Below are 19,781 nucleotides of genomic sequence, written 5' to 3'. Positions count from 1 at the left end.
ATTTGGGTCTCTTTTTATGTAGCAGGAGAATTAAAATTCTCAAGAATTGGTGCTGGTGGTCACCAGTAGTGCTTGAGCTCTGTGTTGATTACCTTTCAGAGGCAATGAGTGTGGCTAAACCATTCATGCCTGCACAGATGCACAATGTCCTTAGTAGGAGCTGAATTTTGGAGAGGGCAGACATAGATAATTGCCCTGCTTGCAGATCAAAGCAAAAAAAGATGGAAGTTGAGTGGTCATGTTTGATCTCATTACCTCTGTAAGCAGGCCTCAATAGTATGTGCAGAAGTAACTGTAAATTTTTATCTCACAGAGTTTTCATTTTTTTGTCCCAATTAAAAAAGTAGCCCTTCCTTCTCAATTTCAAGATACTCCAAACTTTGCGTGTCTAACGCATTTGAATATTTCATAGGACTTACTCATAGTGCATTTTATTTTGATCCAAGGCAGACTGGATGGCGTGGAATTCCTTTTCACTAACTCGGAAGTCTATTGTCATGTTAGCAGCTATGTGGTAGATAGCATCTGGATACCAGAAGTCAAGCTGTAGAGAAGAGTTCAACGTTAGTCACAGTAATTTGTTCACCCAACACATATTTTTTAAGTAATGCATGTGTCATACACTACAAAAGGAATCTGGGCTAAGGTATGGACCCTTCTCTTAGTAAGCTTAAGAGAGTGTGCAAATACACTATTGAATATCAGGGAGTGGGAGAGCTTGTACTGATCATTTGCACTGATTACTTTTTCAGGATACAGATAGTATCTATAAATGCAAAAAAAAGAGAGTAGTTTTTGCTTAATCTGTTTGTTTCTACCATCTTGGGGTTGAGTGGGGTTGTTTCACAGTTTATTTAATCATAGAATCTGTCTCTAAGTGGGAATATAGATTAAAATATGGCTCCTTCAACCCTGCCCCTGAGTCAGGCCTCAAAACCAGTTGCCCCCATAAACTCTGGAATTCCTGCAAGTTTTGTGTCTAACAGAAGGCATATTAATCTCCAGCTCTGTTATATCCATATGCCCTTGGGCAATACTAAAACTCCTTGAGTTTCAGTCCTTTTCTGTAAAGGAATAGGGTTAAGAGAACTCCATTTGGAGTCCTCTGTAAAGATTATGAAATGGATGTGAACTCTGGGACCTGCAGACATTTAACAGCTGCTGATTCCCTTTTCTTTTTCTTCCTCTAGCTGAGAATTTCAGAAATTTGGTGAATTGGTCCAAAAGGATAGCATTCAGGTTAAAATAACTTTTCGAAGATTCCAATTCTTATTGTTCTTCAAAATCCTACTCCATCATGAAATCAACTGAAGTACAATTCCCCAACTTGGGAAGTGTGAAGGAAATGCTCAATTCCTACCCACCATTCCAAGCTTGTAGACATGTCTAAGTCCACCTGAGTATTTTGTAGTTGAATCCCACTCTACCTCTAGGTCAGTCTGTTATACCCTAATATGAGGCTGCTATGAACCAACAAGTATTTATTAGTTTATTTTGATGAGAAGCCTGCAGCATAAATTGGACGCATGAGAGATGTAGTATGATTGAAAGGAGTTTTGGTGCTCATGGAACTTGAACAGTGAGAAAGAGGGTGGAGGAGTGGGAGACCGTAGAGATCGGCAATTTGGCAGCTCATGAAGGATTTCAAATGTCACACCAGTACCAATAGAAAGTGCTTCTATAGTGCTTATTATGACCAGGCATCCTTCTTAGTGTCACCAGATTATTAGCTTACTTAGTCTTTATAACAACCTTAAGAAGTAGGTATGATTATTATCCTTACTTTACAGAGGCGGAAACAGATCACGAGAAGTTAATTAAGTAACTTTCCTAAGGCCACAGAACTTGTGTAGAGCTAGTACTTGAAATTTTGAAGACTGTGCTCTTTCCCATACCAGGCTGCCTCTCACTAAAAATCTTCAAATGGAGGAATACAATGATCAAGCTTTAGAGCAGTCAGGCTGGGGTGCAGATGTGGCTTTTTAGGAGGCAGTACTAGAACCTGAACCCTGGATAAGGGGCTATTGAAATAGTCCGGTTAAAAGGTGGGGCAGACATAAATTTGGCAGTGACAAGGAGGGAATGAAAAGGAAAGTATGGATTTGAAAAACATTTGGGAAATTAGAAGAGCATAACTTTTGATTAGTTTGATGTGGTGATTGAGGGGGCTGTGACTAGAATAAATCTCAGATTTAGTTCTGGATTTAAGTATCACCTTGGTCATTTAATTTACTGTCTTTGAATTTCAGTTCTTTTGTCTTAAGTGGGTTTAATTATGCCACTGACCCAAAATCTGTTGGAGAGTTTGAAATGATACATAGAAGGTGACTTGCGCTGTGTGCTTTGTATATGGGAGCCTCTGAATAAATGAGAAAATGATTTTAAAAGAATGATCAAACTTTTCAAGAGTTTCCTTTTAATATGGGTCTACGTTTGGGAACGGTCACATCTTGGTATTATAAACCATTACTTTGATGTTACCAGTTAACCAATACCTTGATGTTACATAATTTTAAGAGAAACTATGCCACTGGTGGATATCAGAGTGGGAGAGAGGAGAATGGAGCAAGGGACTAGCAGGGAGGGGGAAAGAGGCCCTCAGAAAGATGTCAAGAATGCCTGCCTCCTTATTTCACAGTTTCACCTAGAAAAAGCTTTTGTTTGCCAAAGCTTTTGGGAGAGAAAAACAGGAGTGGTAATTTTGGGGAAAAAATAAACAAAAACAAGGAAAGCACTATAGTGGTGATTGGCTGAATTATCTAAGTACCTTCTGCCACTTTCCCCTTCTTTGCCTTTGGAAGCTCTGTGTGCATTAAAAATAAAATACAAAAGAGGCAGCTTTTAGAAAACAGGAAGAAAAGATAAAACAACCCTCTAAATGCTTTACCTGGTTGGTTTTGGCTAAGTCCTTTATGATATTTGCTTGTTTTTCATCCTGGGGCTTCACGCGGAGCACCTTCTCCCTTTAAGAATGTAAAAAGATGAAACGTGAACTGTAAAGAAGCATTCCTTTATCCTCTTCCTGTATAGAGACTGGAATGCAGGGCAGTTAGGTTTACCTGTCAAAGCGGACAGGAGCAATTGCTAGGGTGGTAGCGATCAAACACAAAGGCAGGATGAACCGCATGGTTCTTCTTTGACCGCCCCAAGATCCTCTACCAGTTTTATGCCTCGGGTCTTATCTGGAGGAGCAGCTGATTTCCTCTGAGGGTTCTGGTGGATGAAATGTTTTTCTAATTGGGGAGGGAGGGGTAGGATGACAACACGAACACCAAATGCCCATTTGGTGGCAGAGGCAACGTCACGCTACCCTTTTGGGATTGGGAATTACCCGTATTACAGGTGGCAGGCAAATTCATTTTTTAGGAAATAACTTGTCCAAGATAGCAGAGCTATTATGTTCACAGAGTTGAGATTTGAGCCCAGTTCTTTGTTTTGACATACAGCTTTTCCGTGATGGAAAACATCACTTCAAATTTGCACTTGGAACCTAAGATGAATTTGGGTATCTGGCTTCAGAACCTTGGTGGGTGGTCCTTTATAACATAAAATGTGTTTTTGAAGCTACATTGTAACTTGGTAAGTTATAAAATATTTTGAATATACTAAAAATACTATAATCTCAAAAATGTTGATGTGTTCACTATCTGTATTTTGTGCTCTTGCCATATTTTCTCCGTACCTCTCTGTGAAGAAGTAATGGTTACAGAAAGAGCTAAAGCAATAAAATCCCCACTCCTTTCTCCTTCTCCTCCCTCTGTTCTCAGAGATAATCCCTGTATCTAAAGAACTTGAGGACTCCTAGAAGGCACCATTATATGGTTGCTCAAGTGTTTGTTCCTTGGCTGCTTTCTTTAGGGTCTGTACAATAAATGCTTTCAGAAAGTTGAATTAATGAAAGTCATTTATAGACCATTCTAAATAGTCTCTTGAGGGATCTTTAACTTTGAACATGGGTTATTTGGGAGAAGTCATCACCTCTGCTCAGTAGAATTAAGGTAACCTAACGGAGTGAGTAAACTTAGCTAATTAGATTAACTTACTAGACTTTCTTTTTAAAAGCTACTTCTTCACATTGACAAATGTATATAGATCGTCCTATAGGAAACTTCTCAGAGTCATGGTTATATAGTTTTATTATCAAAATAATAGTGTTGGGGAGATGCCCATGTTGCATGTACAGCAGCAATAGCTTCATTCCTCTCTCTCTGATAGGTGTGGATTAGAACATATCCCCAGGAGGCTCTCCTTGCCCCAACCTTGAAGGTAAGGGAGAGGTGGGTTTTACAAACGCCTTCACGTTTTTGACACTGGACAAGCTCATCAACACTAGAAATACCCAAAGCAAATATTTGCTCCATTGCTTCTGAGGATGTATTTGGTAGGGGTACAGAAGAAAAGGAAGAGCTTGACGTTACAGTGAGAAACACATAACCTTAGAGTGGCTCCTTCACCCTGAGTGAGCTGCTTAGTCATTTTTGTTTCCTCATCTGTAAAATGGAGATGCAAATGGACTCTGTCAAGTGGTGTGAGCGGTAAATGAGATAGCATATGTGAAGGACTTGGTGGATGGTAGGCGCTAAAACATATGCTTGTGCCCTCTGAGCACTTGTTAAGGTTGCCAGGTTCTGTGAACAGACTTATAGTTGACCACTGTCAGCTGGGTTATCAGCATGTATCATGTGGTAGATTAAAGCCATGGCTGCAGTGGTGCCTGGGTGTCTTAGTAGGTTAAGCGTCTGCCTTCGATTCACGTCATGATCCCAGAGTCCTGGGATTGAATACAGCATCCCACTCCCTGCGTAGTGTGAAGTCTGCTTCTCCCTCTTGGAGAAGTAGTGTAGTTAGATGTAGCTCTTCTCCACTCATGCACCCATTCTCTCTCTCTTTGTCTGATGAAGAAATAAATAAAGCGGTGGCTGTTTCCTTTAGGGGTGAAATATCTTTCTGTATTTGTTTTAATGTGGACTACTTCAGGAAAAATTTTTTGTTAGGGCTTTTCTTTTTGGAGTTTTATATTCTGATTCCTCAAGTAATGAATGCCTACTAGAAATAGTTTAGCAGAAACAGAAAATTTGAAAGAATAAAATAGAAATCACTTTTGATTCTAACATTCTTTTAAGTTTTCTGAAAGCCTTTTTCTGTACGACTAGTATTAAAACTGTGGAGAAGGCTTGTATATCTGTTTTTCAGGTCAAGTATGAAGGACACTTCTGCTTTATTTGGGAATCTATGTAAATGTGTGAAGGATTCTACTATCTCTTAGGATAAGACTCTGATTATAAATAATCTTGGACTTAATATCTGTACGTATTTCAGTTCCCTGTTTCTAAAACAGGATATTGGCATGTGATGCTTTTAAGACTTCCCACTATTCCCCAGTTTACTTAGCCTTTGAAGAACAGATACAATAGATAGATTTCAAGAGTATTCTGGAGCTTTTCCTCAGAACAAGTGATTTCTTGTAGTTATAATTCTGAATAATCTTATATTATTGCATCAAAATTTATAAAAGATCTTGGCATTATGTGTAGAATAAGATAATAGCTATTGGACAGCATATTTTAGGATTGACTTTGTAAGGTGGTATGATGTTTCATAGGTCAAATTAAAAAGAAATTTAAAGTTGAATGGCTCACTCAACAGTAATTTTCCATCCTTCTGGATCTCTATACTCCTAGGATTTTTGTAGTAGTATATATCTCGCCACAGTTTAAAATACTTGCTTTAGGGGCATCTGGGCGGCTCAGTTGGTTGCGTGTCTGCCTTTGGCTAAGGTCGTGATCTCAGGGTCCTGGGATCAAGCACCGCATTGTGTTCCCTGCTCTCTGTGGAGCCTGCTTCTCTTTCCCTCTGCCCCTCCCCTTCTGCTCATGCTATCTCTCTCTCTCTCTCACTTTCTCTCTCTCAAATAAATAAATAAAATCTTAAGAAAAATAAGATACTGTTTTATTTTTGAAGCTATATTTTTATGCATATTTTCAAACATTATCACTATAAAAGAGATATCCTAGAAAATGAAAATTCTCTTGTGATTTTACTAGACTCTTTCAGATACTTCTCCATCTTCAAATCCAATAAGCTTCTGAAATACCTTTAGATATCTCAGAAAGGGTATGTTGAAAGAAAAATTTGTTGCCTTTAGTTGTGGATATTGGATTCTTAACATTGAAATGAAGCTGCCCTGCAAAATCCTGCAGGAAACTTGTCTTCATTATTTGAAGGAAAGGTAGCATTTCTAGACAGAGTTGTGCGTGTGTGGTTCAGGCAGTGTCAGAGCTGGCTAGAGTGGGGGGAAGTGACTATCTGCTCAAATGAGATGACCTAAGAGGATCATCAAGACCCCATTTGGCCCCCAAATAACCTCATTAGCTGTCATGGTTCCTTCTGTTTTTCCTCTGTGCCTGAAATTTTCTTTGAGCAATTCATATAGGTTAGCTAGCAAAAACAGGTGAATACATGGGATGTTATTCTAGATGTGAAGAATCTACTCCCATATTCCAGACTGGAAAACCAGTCTTGCTATGTTATAACAACACTGTTTGAGATAGGAAAAATTCAGGGAGCCATTTCTGTACTGTTGGCTAATTACCATTTGGGGAGATAAGGGCTTGGGACTGAGGAAAGGCTCAGAGCCTGTCCTGGGATCTCAATGTGGGGGTAATTTAAAGGAGGGACTTAAAGGGAGGTGCTCTTACAGTCAGAGGCTCTTGGGTGGGCAGGGCTGGGAAGGAAATCTTTGCAGTCCCTGGTCCACTTGTAGGAGGTCATATGGTATTACTGCACTGGGAAGGACTAAAGCAGACATGTCTTTTTGTTTTAGCTCAGTTTAGCTTAGGCAAGTGGCACTCCTAACCAGCTTGCTGTTGACTTTCAGTCGGCCAGAGATACAGCAAAAATTTTTCTGGTGTAAGAAATCTTGGATACAAGGGATTTTAAATGAGAATATTTACATACTTACTTTCCTGGTCCTTACCTTTAAAAAAAAAATTCTTTGGAATTTTAGAACATTTCCAATTTCTAATTTAAAGTGCTCAATTTAGAGACATAGTTCTTTATGGTTGACACACACGACTTTTGAACTTTGGGTCACATACAACATTTCTTAGAGGTCAGTGTTATCTGCTAGAGGTTGAATATGGGAGTGTCTTGTGGAACTATCTATGGATTGAATGATATACATCCAGCAAGATAACTTCACTCAGGTAACTCTGGTTGAGTTAGCTCTCCAATTCCCAACATGGATATAAATTTAAATAACACAGGAAAAGATAATTTAACTAAATTACATGTTTTTTCTCTTGTGATCAGTACTGCTTGAGAATTCATGGGAGTTTCTTTTTTTTTTTTTTTTCACCTAAGTGTCTGTGTATCTATTTAAATGTACTAAATTTTGTCAATTTGTTTGACAAATTGTAGCAGCTGTACTGCTACCATCTAGTGGACAATTAATGCAATTAATCATTCTTTGGCTTGACAGCTTCTGAACTACTGTGGCTTCAAAGGATTCTTCTTTTGTTGTTGTTGTTGTTGTTTCATTTCATTTTATTTTTTCATCACAAAGTATTCTTCTTTTGAATAGAACACGATCATAGATATTTTAACATGTTTTGCTCGATATGGAATCCTGTTTTCCTTGGATCCACATAGAAAACAACGAGTTCGTATTAAAGTAAATAGAACAGTAAAGTAGATTTTAAGTTAAGAGATGCTCCTGAACTGCAACTAAATACCTATTATTATATTTTAAAATTTGAACTTTGCATAATACTCTCTGACATTAGCATGTTCAATTCTAATTCTGGGAAACTTCAAGTCATGGAGTAATTTTTGCCTCTTTTGTTTAAGACCAAACACCCTCTTGTTTTACCTCCCATCTGCTTTGTATCACTCTCCTTAACAAATCTCCTTGTTAACACCCTTCTGACACCCTCTTGTTTTACTTAAGTCTGCTTTCCATCTTAGCTGGTTGACGTTTTAAAAACTCTGATCATGTCATTTGCAACTGAATGTTTTCCATGGCTTCCCAGTATTCTTAGACCAATGTTCCAAACCCTTAAGCCCTAAACTCTATTTAATAATCCCTCCTTCCCTCCTCAGCCCCAGTACATGCCCTTCTTCCCTCTGGCTTTCTTCTTAAGGTTTCTGCATCTTCACAGGGCTTGGCAGGGGCACTCTCTTCATCCGGATCATTGTGATTCTTTCTTCAGGTTCCAGCATTCTCTGAGAGAACCTTCTCTTCCATATCAGGGAGGTAGACTGAGTATATGTTCTTTTTACGTAATTTGTCTAACACTTACTTGCTTAATGTAAATTAAATCATGAATTACTAAATAATTTGTGAAATATCTAATTATTTATTTCATGTCTGTCTTCCCAAATGTTCATTGAAGGCAAGAACGCTCTTTCTTTTTCATTGTTCTGTCTCTAATTGCTTAACAAAGTGTTTGACATGTAGTCGACAGTTCATAAAATAAATGAGCTGAGAAGAGAGCTAAAGCAAGATGGGAAGATGCGGTCTTTTCCCCTGAATTTCCCTGTATATATCTTCTTCCTCATAAGCCCCCATTATAACTGTACATCTCTAGACTCTGTCAGTGTTGGCAAATACCCTGAGGACTTTAACTCCTATATAGTTGATCCGCATCATTACCTGTGGATGGCTTGCTTAGTCACTGGTTCACATCATTTTTTCCCCCAAAGAAGTAGACAGTCTGTCAGGTTTCTAATTATAATGATTCCTTTTTATTATGATCAGTATTAAAAGATCCGAGTAGTTTAATAGACTAGAGGCTTAAAAGAAAGATTGGGATCTAGAAAATATCCAGGCAGACAAAAATAAGAATTCAGGATAGGAAAGAGACAAAGAGTGAGCACTTTGAAATAAGGCTGTCAGCATTCTCTGCTAGTACAGATGTCCCAGGACATATCTGGCAAGGTACTTGATGGCCAGCATCGTCTCCTCACAGGTTGGCCGAATCTGGGATTCAGGGAGGGCAAAGCCATATCTGCCTTTGTCCCGGAGTTCAAAGGTAAAGGAATATTTGATACCTTGGTCATAAGCCCAGTCATCAGAGCCCCCAGCAGCAGGATCTGAAATATGCAAAGAGCAGATAAAAACAAACAACCCCCCCCAAACTTTAAATCCAGGAAGGAAATTAAAAAAAAAAAAAGAAGAAGAAAACCAGCTTTCTTTTATAGTTACAACTGTTTCACTGGGCAAAATAGTATAGGTAGGCCAATTTTCTGGAAAACTGGATTATAAAAGATACAGGGCCTGTTTTAAAAAATCAGTCCAATCTTAACCTCTAAGCCTAATTAGTGGGAATGATGTATTTCATATGCAGGAAGTATGTAATTTATAATAAAATATAAACTTCTCACTGTGCTTGTATGCTGTGGTAAACTATATCATATGTAATTTGTTTACAAAATAGAGATAATTTCTTAGGAAAGAATGTTTGTTTCCTAGGAAAATATGGAGAGCCACATGATGACTGATGATAGGAGAGAGCTCCAAACCCCAAGGAAACACTGCTGACTGATGAAATCAGAGCCTCTTGAGGGCAAGGCTGGGCCTTTGTTTGTGTTTCCTCAGGGCCTAGCAGATGGTCTGGCCGAGGTTAGGCATTTGTTCAGTTCTTCATTTGGTAGCAGTTACCAAGTCACTGCCTTGTAGATTTTGTATCTCTTCAGTCACTAGGTCATTTGTTTGTTTATTCATTAATTCATTCTTTCATCTCTTTGTTCAGTCAACAGCCGTACAGCCCTCACTGAGCAGTAGGCCATGGGCTCTCCTCTGGAGATGCCAGAATAAAGGAAAGACGTGACTTAATGCCCTTCAATGGTTTACAGTATGAGAAAAGAACCCTCACTGAACTACTCTGCATAAAACATGTAAGAAGTTCACAGTATATGAATAGATGGGCTACTTCTGTTAGAACCCCCTTTGGAAAACACTGTACCCTGTACGATTCAGAGCAGGTTAAAAAAGGATAAGACTATAGAAAACTGTATTTTACATAAAACAAAACAAAACAAAACAGAACTCAGGACTGGAGCCTCTCCAGCTGCATGGAGGGCCCTGTGATGACAGGACTGGGTCTTTTCCCTTGTATTTCTAGTCCTTTCAGATCTGGGGCAAAAAGAAATCATGCAAAGGCAAAGGAAAATATAAGTAGAAATTTAAAATGGGGCCTGCAGGGTGTGCCTTCCCAGTGAAATTTAAACTCCGCAGCATCTAAGTGAAATCTGGGGTCTAGCCCCTATCTAACTCTCTTGCCACTTGCTCCAACACACTGAGTGACTGGTCAGAGGGGCTGACATCTACCACTGGAAAGTGGCTTGAGCCTGAATCAGCCCTTGCGTCTGCAATCTGTTTAGTCAGGAAAACACTCCTTCTTATGCTTTCTTCAGCAATTGTCCTTCCAGGTAAAGCGGCTATGTCATTATCCTGGGCAGTCATCCCTGATGCTGTGGGATGGGCTGTGTTGGTGCTGGAGTATGTTCTTTCCCTGTGCATCTTTTGTCATAACATCCAGCACCCTATGTTTAGTTTTCCTCTGCCCTTTTTGAAGACTGTACTAGTTCCCCAACGTCCCTTTCTCCTTTTCTCTGCCTTCCCTCCATCCTCCTTTCCTTTCTTTCCTAGCACCTCCTGAGGACCTGGAACATAGCAGTGGCTGCTCAATGGATATTTACTAGGCGCAAGTGTTTTCATGGTTTGGAGGGGATACTTTTTCTGAACAGAAAACTGATGACATATATAAAAAATTCACTGTGGCAAAAATTCATGTGGCAAAAGCCACGTGCTTTAAATGATCTGAAAGGAAAGGGTCTGGGAATCATTTGTTGCCTTTTTAGGCATGTGGTCTCTTTGCACAGTTCTAAAGCCAAGACTCACAGATTGTTGTAGCTCCTGGGCCATATGTGTACTTGGTGCCATGCAGGGTGGCAAGTTCTTTTATGGTGGCTTTAGCCAGGGCATTCTGCAAAAGAACCAGCAGCAGTTCGTGAGTAAATAAATAAAAGCACACACTGACAAACAGACAAACAACTGTACATTATTTTTAAGACATTGAAGAGGTATAAGACACAATTTGAGTTAGTTTTAATCCTGCTCAGTGTCCATCCAATTTTTCTCGCTAACCTGATTATATGATCCAAGTAATTCTTGTGAAAATATGTCTTCCCTAATGCCCTCTCCAGGCACTCACTCTGAGCTTCCCTCTGAATGTGTGTCATATTGTGGCAATACCATTTACTGGCCTCTGAGTTTTCAGTGACTTTTTCTGTCTTTTATCTCCATGTCTTCAGGGCCCTGGTCAAGGCTTACCACTTGGTGGTTGTCCAGGAACTATTTGTTGGAACTCTGAAGATCATTAGCATATTACCCTCTTATTTGAGCATTAGGTCTTTAAATTCATTGTAAATGTTGCAGTAAAGTATGGGTCTTAGCAGTAACTTCTGTTTTAGTCAGAGGACAGTCTTTTACTTTCTTTCTTTCTTTTTTTTTTTTTTTAAGATTTTATTTATTTATTTGACAGACATCCCAAGCAGGCAGAGAGGCAGGCAGAGAGAGGGGAAGGGAAGCAGGCTCCCTGCTGAGCCAAGAGCCCAGTGCGGGGGGGGGGGGGGGGGGCTGGATCCCAGAACCCTGGCATTATGACCTGAGCTGAAGGCAGAGGCTTTAACACACTGAGCCACCCGGGTGCCCCGACTTTCTTTTCTTTTTTATTTACATAGAACTTAGTGTGTCTTTTTTCCCAGGTATTCTTCCTTAGGCTTGTTAAACATTTTTTTTTTTTTTAAACCTTAGCTTAAGCTAGAGAAATGAGACTATAGCAATCTGTAACTGTCCCAGATATCACATTCATTGATTTAGTAAAATGTCAGTGTTTATTAAGAATTAGTTTATGTGTAAGGATTAGTTTGGCAAATCTATAGTGTCTCTGGAGCTTGTAAGAGAAAAGCAGGAGACAAGAAGGTCTTTGTGTTTGTACAAAGAGGTTGTCTACCTAATACAGGTAAACAAAAATCAAACGCATACAAAGTAAATCCCAACAAAAAAAAACATAAACTACCTGGAAATGTGGCAAATTATAAAGCCAGGACAGGATAGAATTATATGAGCTGGGGCAGGAGCATTAAAAATCACACATACGAATGATGGGATACTTAATACAGTGTTCACTGCCAACATAGAAATACTTAGGAATTGGCAGTTCCAGGGATCAGGGTGTTCCATCTTGGAAGATTTTTAGACTGAAGAATTAGACAACATCTACTCTTTTCAAAATGAAGAACATTTGAATTCCAGAATTTAAAAAAAAAGCAGCAAGTATTAGCTTATGTGTATTTTTTTTTTAAAGAAGTGGATTCATTTTCTCAAAAGACCCATTGCTTTTCTGCCTCAATGCCCCCCAACTCTTCAAGTGCAAGGGCTCTGTGCCCCCAGCCTCCCTATGCTGTAAACTTACCAGCATCCACTGACATACTGCATATTTAAATGAAATCACTCAAAAAGTAAGGCCTGACTTGGCTGTCTTGGGAATACAGATTTGAAAATCTGATTGTTTACTACAGGAGAATTAGCCATAATTCATTCTGGTTATGAAACTAGCTATATTTCATATTTTGGCATCATAATTATGTCTTGTACATATGCTTGGAAAGCAGTGAGGTTGGTGATGAAATCAAAATACTCCTCATTTTACAAAGTAGCAACTTCCCTTAGTCCTTGTTATAATATGAAAACCAGTTTAGTAGTGTCCTATGTCAGATTGACAAGGTCATGTCTATAAAATTTCAAAGTTCCACCTCCTTAATTGTTAGTGCTGCACCAACTGAGTGATAAATTAGAAAATTTAAAAAGAATTATAAAACATAATTCATGATTTTCTGGTCTGGTCCACTGAAATGGTATAATCTGTTTCTTGCAACTAATTTATTCTCAGAGCTTTGAAACACTAACTTGAAAATTTTAGGGTTTTACTTCCCTTTTTTCCAATCTGGTAAACTAATACATGCTTTCTATTACTGCGTAGGATCTTTACTGTTGTGATCTAAATGTATAGTTCCTGTTGTTTAATCTTGTTTTAACCAACACACTAGAGCTAAGTCTTCTCTTTACCCTTTAGTATAGGGCATATTGCAGATTGAAATGAGAATAATTAACAGTTGCACAGTGCTCAGAATAGATATAAAATCATCATGTGGAAATGTGAAATGTGGTGAGGTGCTAATATTTTTGGTAAGTAAATAGTACATTTTCTACTGTTCTACAATTTCTTTAACTTGCCATTCATCTGAGGACACCTGTAGTTATTTTTCTGTAAGGCAGAACCTCTAATTCTAAAGAACTCTGATTCCTTTGCTAGTTACCATTCTGAAGCTTTTCCTCTGTTCTGGTTTCCCTCCTCCCCATTTAAGTCTTGAATGATTACTTCTAGTTAGAAATACAATTCTATTAAGTTCCAGGGACCTAAGCTAAAGCGTTATGACTATGGTTAGCAGTACTGTACTATATACTTAAAGGTTGCTTTGAGAGTAGAGCTTTAATGTTGTCACCGTTACAAAACAACAAAACAGCAACAACAACAAAATGATAGTTGTGTGAGATAAAGGACATGTTACTAATGTGGTGAATATTTCCCTATATCTATGTGCATCAAATCATCACATTGTACCTCTTAAACTCACACAGTGTTATAAGTCAATTATAGCTCAATAAAGCTGAGAAAAAAGTAGTGTGATTCTGTAGGATTAGTGCTAAACATGAAGTTACGAAGACTAGAGAAGACTTAAAATAAGAAGATCATTGAAGTTATCCATTAACTTCAAGTTTCAGCTTCAAAAACTTCAAGTCTCTTAATATGTTTATTGATATGATGTAATATATGAGTTATTGACAAAACTGAAGGGGTCTACTTGTGATCTGTTACCTCATTTAACTTACCAATTTATCATTTTAGTCATAACTACCATTAGGACCACACAAAAATGTTCTTCCTCAAAGTGAGAATTATGGTTTTCTAAGACTTCCTAGGCATCTTCTTAAGAAGTTGTTCTGCCTTTGGTGCTGACTGAAATATTTAAGATTGATATCAGTTTAAAAAGGATGTTAACATGTTTCTGTCACGGTGCACATTGCAGGAACGCTTAGTTTGTGTCCGCCTTTGCTTTCCTTGTTCTCAGTTGCTCTGTCCTCTTGATGTCTACCTCATCACTCATCTTCTGAGTATCGTTTCATCACCACATCTTTCAGTGGCTTTCTCACCTTCTCTTGAAGTCCCAACTTCCTTTCTTAGCCTAAAGGGTGTGAGGTAGCCCCTTCTTTCTCTTTCAGTCTCCGTCACTAGCTGTGCACTCCGTGTTCCTTTGGAGCTAGGTTTCCCTGAACTTCTTCCCCATACACCTCTTCCTGACTCTCCTTACCTCCTCACTTTGGATATCCTTCTCCCTTTGTTGGAATCCTCTTCTCATCTTTGTTCACTTGGAGAACTACTGTTGTTTGTCCACATTCAGTTTTAGTGTCATCTTGTTAGTGAAGCTGCCTCTGAATCTCTTAGGGAGCAACGATTCCCCCTCCTTAGTGAAGGCTAATACCATATCAGAGTTCCTGTCACTGTATTGTATAAGGAGTTGTTTTTGCATCTATTTTGCATCACCTCCCAGGTAAGCTCCTTATAGGAAGGGGTTCTTGGCTATTTATTTTATATTCTCAACAGATTATATAGCATCTAGCACATGGTTGGGTGATTGAGTCTTATCCTAGAGCTGGGGCATTACAGATGAGCCCGGTTTGGGTGTGTGTGCAGGACACCGAGCCCTGTAAAGGCTGTGACATATGTGAGTGGAGATAGGGGATGTTTGTGGGGAGGGCATAGTACCATGTAGTGATGGTTGATGGGTTGCCACATTTACACAATGACTTCTGCTATGCATTTTACTTATTTCCATTAATTTAAAAAAAAATGAAGTCTGTGGACCCTTTCTCTCTGCCCCTCTGGGGCCAAGAGACCAAAAAAAAAAAAAAAATCAGAACAGACATTAATTGACCAAAATATCATATTTTAAATTCCAATGATCTTAACAAAAATCCCTGGAATCAGTGTGGGTCTTTTCTTTTGAAGAGTTCAAATACTTTCACAAATGTTACTCATTTATCTTTCTAACACTATCTGTCCACATTTCATCAGCATAGAATTTTCTTGCAGAATGGAATGCCACGTGGGGCAGCATGCTCAGTGGGAATGTTCCAACCAAGCTGGGTGACTGACCCCAGCCAGGAATGGTAAAAGAGAGATAATTCCTGTATTTGCTAAAACGTTAGAGTGGTAACTCCTTTCCCTTGTGCATTTCTGTAAAAAGGGACTAAGACAGCTGACGAAAGATCCGCAGAAGCAATAGCACATCAGAAAGTGTGATCCACATCTTGAAACTCCAATTAAAGACACTTTCTTTACAACCTGTCATTTGAGGGACATCTTACATCCTTGCTCAATGGGTTCAAAATAAGAACTAACATTTACATAAAACCTTAGACTTTACAAAGAGCTCTTGATAAGAGCTAGATATTTTTATCCCCATTTTACGGATAAAAGAACTGAAACTCAGAGAGGATAAAAGAACTTTCCCAAGGGCATGCAGCCCCATAAGTGGCTGACTTGAGCTAGGTTCTTCTTGCTTTAAATTCTGTGCTCTTTTTCACTTCTCCTTGTGGCCTTGGAATACTTCAAAAGAAGTGTTGCTGGAGCTGGTTTTACCAATTGTAAAGAACAGAAGGAAGCTAAATATAAATCAGCCTCAGAGAAAACTTTGCTTTCAGTCAAGGCCAAACATGGCCAGCCTTTATTAATCCTTAGATATGAGTTTCCTACCATGTCTTATGCATGTTCTCTTTTGTCACCTGTTTTCTTAAAAAGAGGCCTTGGTCATAGAGCAAAAGACAGAGAGAGTCTAAAATGTCACATCTAACTCAAAGCCCAAGAGACAAAAGACCAACTAGTGTAATGTTTCCCAGGCTCTGAGCTCCAGGAGGCTGGTAAGATGAATAAGGCGAAGGTGTTCTTTTCCTCTGACCTGCCTTCCCAGGTAACATGTGATCAGGAAGCCCCTGTCTCATGGCTGTGCTCATGGTCCTCATTGCAAGCCAGTGTCATGGGAGGTGGGGGCTGCCTCTTCTAATCTTCCACTGGTCCGTTATTACAGTACAAGAAAACAAAAGTTCCAAACTGACTATGGGTATAAACCAGTTTGAAGAAAAATTTCCCCAGAACTTTGTTTCTAACTTGAAGTTCTGAGTTTAATTATTCCTCTGGGCGAATACATGTGATAATGAAAGCATCAAAATAATCTTTAACTGCGGTTTCCTTCCTTCTGTCCTATGATAATGGGTAACGTATACCAAGGGACCAATGAGGAATTTAACTTTTATAATTTTGATGCTAGAGGAGAAACCCGCAAGGCCTACAAGCAAGCGCTGAGGAGAAAGCCTTTGGGATTTGAAAAAACAAATATGTTTCTGAGAAAAACAGGAGGGTAAACAAGCGCAGGCTCTGGTTGCAAAGCCTGAGATTAGAGAAAGGCAAGGAGTTAGCGAAAGGTTTGGCTTGGGAGAGCAGAGCCTGCCCATCTTGGCAGAGCCCCTGGGGGGTGTGGGAATGCTTTCACTGATGTAAAGCAATTTTTTTCTTTGGCTGATCTGCCTGCATATTTTTAAGCTCTTTAAAATTCAAGGAAAATGTGAAACGTGAGTCAGCTGAAGTTGCAAAGTCTAGAGCATGTGTGTGTGTGTGTGTGTGTGTGTGTGTGTGTGTAGGTGAGCCGTGTAGATGAGCACCTAGCGTAAGTGGTACTTCTTCCAAATAAATATTAAAAAATACATGTTGTATAATGGGAATGTACTGGGTCTCTGGCACTTCAGATTTGCAGAACACTGTAAGCTGTTTGCGAGGAGGGTGAAAGCCAGGGGACTTTAGCCAGGAATGTGACTCTGTTCTTATCTTAGCATAAAGCAGGGTTTCTCAACCTTGGCGTTCCTGACATGTGTGCTGGAGAATTCTTTGTTGTGGGGGCTGTCCTGTGCATTGTAGAATGTTTATCAGAATCCCCTGGCTTCTACCCATTAGATGCCTATAGTACTCCCACAGTTACAACAACCAAAAATGTCTCCCCAGCATTGCCAAATATCTCCTAGGAGGTAGGGGAGGGGACAGAATTAGCTTGAAAGAAATCAGATAAAAGACATAATTCTGGTAAACATGAATGTATTTTGGAGAAAGAATTAAAAAGAAAGACAACTCGTTTTGAAGGTGCTTTGAATGCCTGTCTTTTTTGCTGATGATAGTACAAGTGTCTCTTAAATACTGCTGCTAGCTCAATGCTGCTAAAATATCCCTCTACTAGCAGGATTGCCAATCTTTGCCAAAAATACAGCATGCCCAGTTAAATGTAAATTTCAGATCGACAGTGAATACTTTTTCAGTATAAATCTGTAATATTTGGACAATACTTATACTATTATTATATTGTTTATCTGAAGTTCACATCTAACTGGGAGCCCTGTATTTGACTTGGCAATCCTATTTACCAAGTTACTGGCTCTAGGGTCTGCTGTGACACAGGACTCATTAAGACATTTAAGTCTCGGGTAATGTCATTATCTCACTTTCCTCTTCCTTCACAAGAACACTGGAAACAGGTTGATTTTTCTTCTCTCCTCATTTTTCAAACTTATTGCTGGCCATTTGTTGGCTCTTTTCTCTGCCTAAAATGCACTCTTCTGTCCTTTGTTGCCCAAATCCTGCCCATCCTTCAAGACCCAGAATAAATGGGGTTTTTCTCCTCTCCATAACCTTCACTGACCAGCCTCATTACATATTACCATTTTCCTGCCCTAAATTCCTATTACCGTGCTTAGTTTGAAACTCCAAATTTTGTACTTCTCTTATATGGTTTTTGATATATGAGTCTTACAATTTCAGTAAGATCCTACATTCTTAATAGCAAAAACCATGTTTTATGCTGAGTACTTAATAGGTACTCAGTGAAATTTCTGATAATTGTCTGATGAACTCTGTTCTGACCAGGCCTCTGTAGGAATATCTTAATAGGCCAAGAAGTCTTTTAAAATGTATAGTGATAAATCAACAACAGTTTCTCTAATTAAATAAATTCTGCAGTTGTCATTTGATTTTTTTTAATATTATAAGTGAAATTTAAAAATTCTGAGAAGATAACGGATGTGGATATTTTGTGCCTCAGGTCCTGTCTTCCTTAGGTTCTGGTAGCCTGCTTGATGGGGGGGTTATGGATTTGTTATTGTTATTAGGCAGGGCCATGGGGACAGCTGTGATAGGGTGTGCGCATGGCCCTGCAATTATCCACCTTCTAATCACAACATTTGTTCTCTCTGATTTTTATGTTTATCTCTAATCATGGTCTTGCTTTATGCTCAGTACTTGGGTGGAACAGTAGATTTCTATCTTGGTGGCTCATTAACTCACATTTTAATTAAGAGGGAGGTGCCACTGTACTGGAAGGTGTTAGAGTTTAGAAGTGGATTCTTATCTTTTGGTCAAGGTTAATAATTTTTCAGAAAGATTGTCATTTTTCTCCTGGTTAGTGAATATATGCCCTTGAAAGCATAGGACCCAAATCATAAAGACTGGGTCCTGGGAATTTAGGTGTCCCAGCTGACCACTGCAAATCCTTAGCAATGTCCAGGGACAGAGGTAATAAGGTATTTGTGGGATGACAGACTATTTGATGGATGTTCTGTAAAACAGCTACATGGGGTACCCATGGCCATACAAATATGTGTGGGTATCTTTGGAAATTGGGTCAGTCTAGGAAATTCTTCAGGATCCAATAAGTCTAGGCCCAAGGCTGCCTGTTTTACTGTATTGGCTTAGCCAAGCCTTCATTGCTTCAGCTAGAAAATGAGAAAGCAGAACCAGAGAAATTCAAAGATTTCAGCTGTATGCCCTGGATCAGCACCTTTGTGGAGTGCATATCAACTTCCAGTTTGTTCAGTCTAGGGAATGGGTCAAGATACTTGGTTGACCAGTTATTAATTTACATTCCTGCTTTTGGACTTAGAAATGGTATTATGATAAATAGTAATAATAAGTAACAGTGACACATGTGCCTTTTTGGGGTGGGTAGGCAGACCAAAGATTTGGAGCTTCTTCTATGCTCAATAAATGCAAAGATATGGATAGGTTTGGGAACATTTTCAGTTAAGTCTTCTTAATAAAAAGAGAACTACTCTCACAATAAAGAGGTCATACAATTCAATATTTCATTATCCTTCAGAATTTTGAAAATGTAAAGTATATTATTCTCGTGGATCTTAAAGCTTCCTTTAAAGATAGTGATAGCTTCCTATTGAAGAAGTTAACACTGAGGAACTGGAAGGTGTATGAAGCCATTGGAAGCTCACAGTATACTTTGTATTTTTTCTTTAAATAATATAGTATGTGTAAAAGCAGTTAGCAAACTGAAAAGCATTATATATGTAAGATATTTTTATGATCTCTCATTCTTTTTACTGATCTGCTGTAGAGATATTTTTGGTAGCTTTCTTTGTAATCCATGCTGTCACTTCTATTCTTTTACCTCATTGGTCTTTTGCATTCTCATCTCTGCCTTTCTTCCCTCTGAAGGTTGTCTCATGATGTGAATAATCAGGCAATCTACATACAAGATCTTTCAGAAATGAAGCCACATACATTTTTATCATGACTCAGATATCAGAGATTTCTGTGTATGTCCTA

General features: G+C 38.8%; 2 protein-coding genes across 3 annotated transcripts in view; both read right to left on the bottom strand.

The window, feature by feature from the left end:
• Nucleotides 1–3,190, bottom strand: part of CPA3 (carboxypeptidase A3) — a 34,195-nt gene extending 31,005 nt beyond the window's left edge. For both annotated transcript variants that reach the window (XM_044251564.1, XM_044251563.1), the window contains exons 1-3: nt 3,060–3,190; nt 2,888–2,963; nt 420–544 (exon numbers count right to left, since the gene is read on the bottom strand). In XM_044251564.1, the coding sequence (XP_044107499.1) occupies nt 420–544; nt 2,888–2,963; nt 3,060–3,127 (269 nt within the window). In that variant the 5' untranslated portion in view covers nt 3,128–3,190. The remainder of the gene's footprint in view (nt 1–419; nt 545–2,887; nt 2,964–3,059) is intronic.
• Nucleotides 3,191–8,768: 5,578 nt separating this feature from the next.
• Nucleotides 8,769–19,781, bottom strand: part of CPB1 (carboxypeptidase B1) — a 34,568-nt gene continuing 23,555 nt past the window's right edge. Inside the window, exons 10-11 of the mRNA XM_044255075.1 lie at nt 10,904–10,988; nt 8,769–9,093 (exon numbers count right to left, since the gene is read on the bottom strand). Of these exons, the coding sequence (XP_044111010.1) occupies nt 8,906–9,093; nt 10,904–10,988 (273 nt within the window). The 3' untranslated portion in view covers nt 8,769–8,905. The remainder of the gene's footprint in view (nt 9,094–10,903; nt 10,989–19,781) is intronic.

Source organism: Neovison vison, chromosome 6, assembly GCF_020171115.1.
Source record: "Neovison vison isolate M4711 chromosome 6, ASM_NN_V1, whole genome shotgun sequence".
NCBI classification, from domain to species: Eukaryota; Metazoa; Chordata; class Mammalia; order Carnivora; family Mustelidae; genus Neogale; species Neogale vison.
The sequence above is the reverse complement of the archived record's forward strand: the minus strand, read 5'-3'. Positions and strand labels throughout refer to the sequence as shown.